The following is a 4,529-nucleotide window of genomic DNA, read 5'->3' on the forward strand; positions in this document are numbered from 1 at the left end:
TTAAATTACAAAGAAAGAATTCTATATATGACTATAGAGCTAATATGGTAAGGATGTGACATGGTCACACCTATGTCTTACATCAGCAGTTATGTGGAGAATTAGATTAGAGACGGGAGAGACTATAGATAGGGAGAAAAATAGAGGTTCTTAAAATAGACTAGACAAGAGGTGATAAGGACCTATACAAGGATTATGGTTATGAATGAATGGAAAGAAGGGAACAGATGTAAGAGATGTTGTGATGATCATAGAGACAAGCCTTTGCAACTATCTGAATATGTGGGATGAGGGAGAGAGAGTAGTTGAGAATGACTCCAAGATTTCACACCTGATTGCCTTGAAAGATGGTGATAACCTCAAATGAGATTAGAAAATTCAGAAGGTGTTGATTTGGAGAGAAAAATAATGTTATATTTTGGACTTACTGAGTTTAAAAAGTACTTTACTGATGGATCTTTAGTCAGTCAGTTAATAAACAATTATTAAGCACCTATGATATGCCAGGCACTGTCTTAAGCATTAGGGATACAAAGAAAAGCAAAAGACAATCTCTGTTCTCAAGGACAGTCGAATGGAGGAGACAACATGGAAACAACTATGTGCAAAAAAGTTATAGACAAAATAAATTGGAAAAAACAGAGAAAAGGCACTATTACATATCATAATTTTCTTGCATTATTTTCATTTATTTTTTCCAGTTTTCCCTCCACCGCTCTTATCTATTGTCTTATGTCTTTTCCTCTTCCAGGAATTCTTGTTGAGTTGGGTCTAGGTAGCATTATTCTTAAAATCTTTGTTTTTAGCTGTTTCTGCATTTTTTTCTTTTGAATTTATGTCGTAGTCTTCCTTGCCACCGTAGTACCTAGGTCAAGTTATTATTTTGTTGTTGTTGTTCTTGCTTGCTCATTTTTCTGGTCTATTTTTTTACTTTGAAATTTATGTTAAAGTTGGGATCCCCTCACCTGGGGGTGGGGAGACACTATCCCAAGTTTGAGACTTTTGCCACATCTAGTTTTGGTGGTGGGGGAATCTGCACATTTTTAATGGTGCTAAGGTGGTGTGATGCAGGGAGAGTTTGGTCATTGTTCTTCAGGGTTACCCTCTGGTCTTATCCAATAAGGGGCCTTGGTCCCCTATAGCCCTCTAAGTTTCAGCTAAAATTCCCACCTTCTATAAGAAGCCTTCCCCAATCCCTCTTAATTCCAGTGCATTCCCTTTTAAAATTATTTCCTATTTATCCTGTATATATCTTACATACATATATATTATACATATGTAAATATGTATATGTGTATTTGATTGTATCTTGTTTCCCATTCAATTGTAAAGCTCCTTGAGGTCAGGCACTGTTTTTTGCTTCTTTTTGTATCCCCAGTACTTAGCCCAGTGCCTGACCTATACAGCCATCAATACTAGTGCCCTGGAAATGAGACCAGAGTCCCTGCTCCCTTGAGACCAGTCTACAACGTGACTCTCCACCCTGGAACTGTGACCAAGAACTACCTATGTGCACTCAGGTTTCCAATCAGTGCCAGCTGTATGGAGTGCCAGAAAAGGGTTCTTCAAGATCTCTTTCTGGCCTGCTTATTGTCTTTTGGTTGAGAATTTCAAAACTGCTGTTTCTCCCCAAAACTACTATTTCTCCTTTGCATATGTGGGATCTGGACATGCCTCCAACATGGTTTTGAAAAATTCTCCTGCTGACCTCCTAAGTTTTCTTTGACCAAAAAAAGAAGTCTCACCCTGACCTTTGTTTAGCAATGCTAATTTAAAATTTAATTCAAGGTGTAATTTTAAAGTTGTTTGGAGGTGAATTTTGTGAGACAGTTCAGTTGAGTTGCCCCTAATCCACTGTCTTGGCTTCACTTACACATTTGTTTGTTTTGTTTTATTTTTAGGGACAATATTCCAATCAACAGCCTCTACTGACCAGGAGCTAGTGGCTATGTCTGTTCCCAACATCAGCAACTCCCTCCCAACTACTATTTTCTTGACAGGTATTCCAGGGTTAGAAGCTGCTAACCTGTGGATATCTATTCCTTTCTTTGCCATGTATGTGGTGGCACTTGCCGGGAACTTAATCCTCATCTTGGTCATATCTACTGACCACAGTCTCCACACACCAATGTACCTTTTCCTCTGTCTGCTTTCACTCACAGACTTCGTCCTCAGCTCTACTACAGTGCCCAAAATGTTGGCAATCTTGTGGCTTCGTGCTGGTCAGATCACTTTTGGAGGCTGTCTGACCCAAATGTTCTTTATCCACACAGTATTTACTCTAGAGTCCTCTGTCCTCCTGGCTATGGCATTTGACCGCTGTGTGGCCATCTGCAACCCACTGAGATACACAACCATTCTTAATCATGGTGTCATTGTGAGGATTGGCCTTGCTGGATTAATTAGGAGTGTGGCTATTGTCTTCCCATTCATCTTCCTGTTACGGAGGCTCCCATATTGTGGGCACCATATCATGGCACACACATACTGTGAACACATGGGCATTGCCCGGCTGGCCTGTGCTGATATCACAGTAAATATTGTCTATGGTCTGACTTTCGCCATGTTGGCCATGGGTCTGGATGCTCTGATCATAGCAATATCTTATTGTATCATTCTCTATGCTATATTCCATCTTCCATCCCTTGACGCACGGCACAAGGCTCTAGGAACATGTGGGTCCCACATTGCAGTCATCCTTGTTTTCTATATACCTGCTTTCTTCTCTTTCCTCACCCATCGCTTTGGTCGCCATCGTGTCCCCAAGCATGTCCATATCTTTCTGGCCAACCTCTATGTGTTGGTACCACCTGTACTCAATCCTATTATCTATGGGGCCAGGACCAAAGAAATCCGACGAAGGATCTTGAGGTTAATGTGTCCAGGCAAAGACTTTGTTTGAGTGTCTGACCAATGATGGAAATGATTACTGGATAGATGAATAAATATATAAACATCTTTCAGGGCAATAGAAAGGTAAGAGAGAGAAAGTGTATGTAGTCAGAAATGGATTGATTCCTACCTTTGACACTTATGATATGTTACCCCAATAAGCCATTTAACCTCTTTTTCCTCTTCTGTGAAATGAGATGTTACTTGATTACTTGATAAGAAATATTGTGAAGGAATCATTTTGTGAACCTTAAAATGATTACAGAAATGGTAACTGCTACTGTTATCATTGACTTTATAAGTATAATAAATGCAGGTATCGATAGGAGTTTATCTGAAAAAAAGGTCTGGAGTTTTTAGTGGACTACAGGCTTATTATGAAACAAGAGTGTGATATAGCAACCAAAACATAAACAAAAAAATTAAAGAAGCTTAGATTACTTAGAATACTTTCTAGAAATAAGAACGTGATAGACGTGCCATTCTCTGCCCTGGTAATTTATATCCTGGCTGCCAGAGTGAAGGAATAACATGGATAAACCAGAAAAGATCCACAGGAATTTGATACAGATGGTGAAGAATCTCAAGTGTTTGTCATCTGAGGATCACTGGAAGAAACTGGAGATGGATAGTCTGAACAAAAGGAGACTCGAGAGAAAACAGGACAACTGCATTCAAACACTTGAAAGGTTTTCAAGTGGAGAACAGATTAGGAATATTTTCCCCTGCCTCTGAAGGAAAAACCAGAAACAATCAATGGAAGCTATAAAGAGTCCAATAAAATTTTGTTCTCACGGAAAAAAGTAATGAATTCCTAATAATTTGGAGTTATTCAAAGTGCTTAACACAATACTTGGCACATAGTAGACAATAAATATTTATTAAATTGAAATAAATTACTGAAGTAGATCAGGCTTGCCTGTCTCCTGATAGAGTGGGCTCCCACTTGTTGGAAAGCTTCAGGCAAAGGTTGAATGGTCAATCATTGAATGTGGGAAAATATATAGAGTTTTTTCAGGTAAGTTTGTCTAGAAGCCCTTGCTCCTATTCTCACCTCTTGTCTAAGCCTGAGGTATAAAACACCGGGCCAGTATGCCACATGCGGCCCACAGTACTCCAAGTGTGGCTTGAACCAGATGAAAAAGTAATTGGGAAATACTCAATAAAACTAAGTCAAGCAGGGATCCTTATGGATGGATGGATTAGTGGTCCCTGTTTCCATTTGAGGTTCACAGAACCCATCTAAACTATTTCAATAGACTCCTGAATGGTTTCACTGATTCCAGGCTCTCCTCTCCCTTCCATCTTTCAAACAACTGCCAAGCTGACATTTTTTAAGTTCAGATCAGACTTCTGCTCAAGAGCTTCCAGTGATTTTCTATGCACTTTAAGATAAAATAAAAATGACTGTATTTGTTAATTGAATCCCTTCACAATCATGTTTTCTTCAGACTGATCACGAATTAACACCAAACTCCTCCTCTATTCTTGTACTTTCTATGATGGAGGCAAATACTGCCAAATACTGGTCTACTGATCTCCATGCTCAACATTCCAGAATGTTCTCTCTTCTCCCTCTCAGATCTTAGAAACACTCTCTTCAAAACTGAACTCAAGAACTAGATATTACATGAGGC

At 39.2% G+C, this 4,529-nt stretch overlaps 1 protein-coding gene across 1 annotated transcript; it reads left to right on the forward strand.

The window, feature by feature from the left end:
• Positions 1–1,945: 1,945 nt before the first annotated feature.
• Positions 1,946–2,902, forward strand: LOC140508717 (olfactory receptor 52D1-like). Its single transcript, XM_072616601.1, has one exon. It carries the CDS (start codon positions 1,949–1,951, stop codon positions 2,900–2,902), a length of 954 nt encoding a protein of 317 aa, XP_072472702.1. The 5' UTR covers positions 1,946–1,948.
• The last annotated feature ends 1,627 nt before the right edge of the window (positions 2,903–4,529 follow it).

The sequence above is a fragment of the Notamacropus eugenii genome, chromosome 5 (genome assembly GCF_028372415.1).
Source record: "Notamacropus eugenii isolate mMacEug1 chromosome 5, mMacEug1.pri_v2, whole genome shotgun sequence".
NCBI classification, from domain to species: Eukaryota; Metazoa; Chordata; class Mammalia; order Diprotodontia; family Macropodidae; genus Notamacropus; species Notamacropus eugenii.

What these genes read in the sequence shown, in the direction of transcription:
- LOC140508717 (XM_072616601.1), top strand. Translation starts at nt 1,949, where the DNA reads ATGTCTGTTCCCAACATCAGCAACTCCCTCCCAACTACTATTTTCTTG.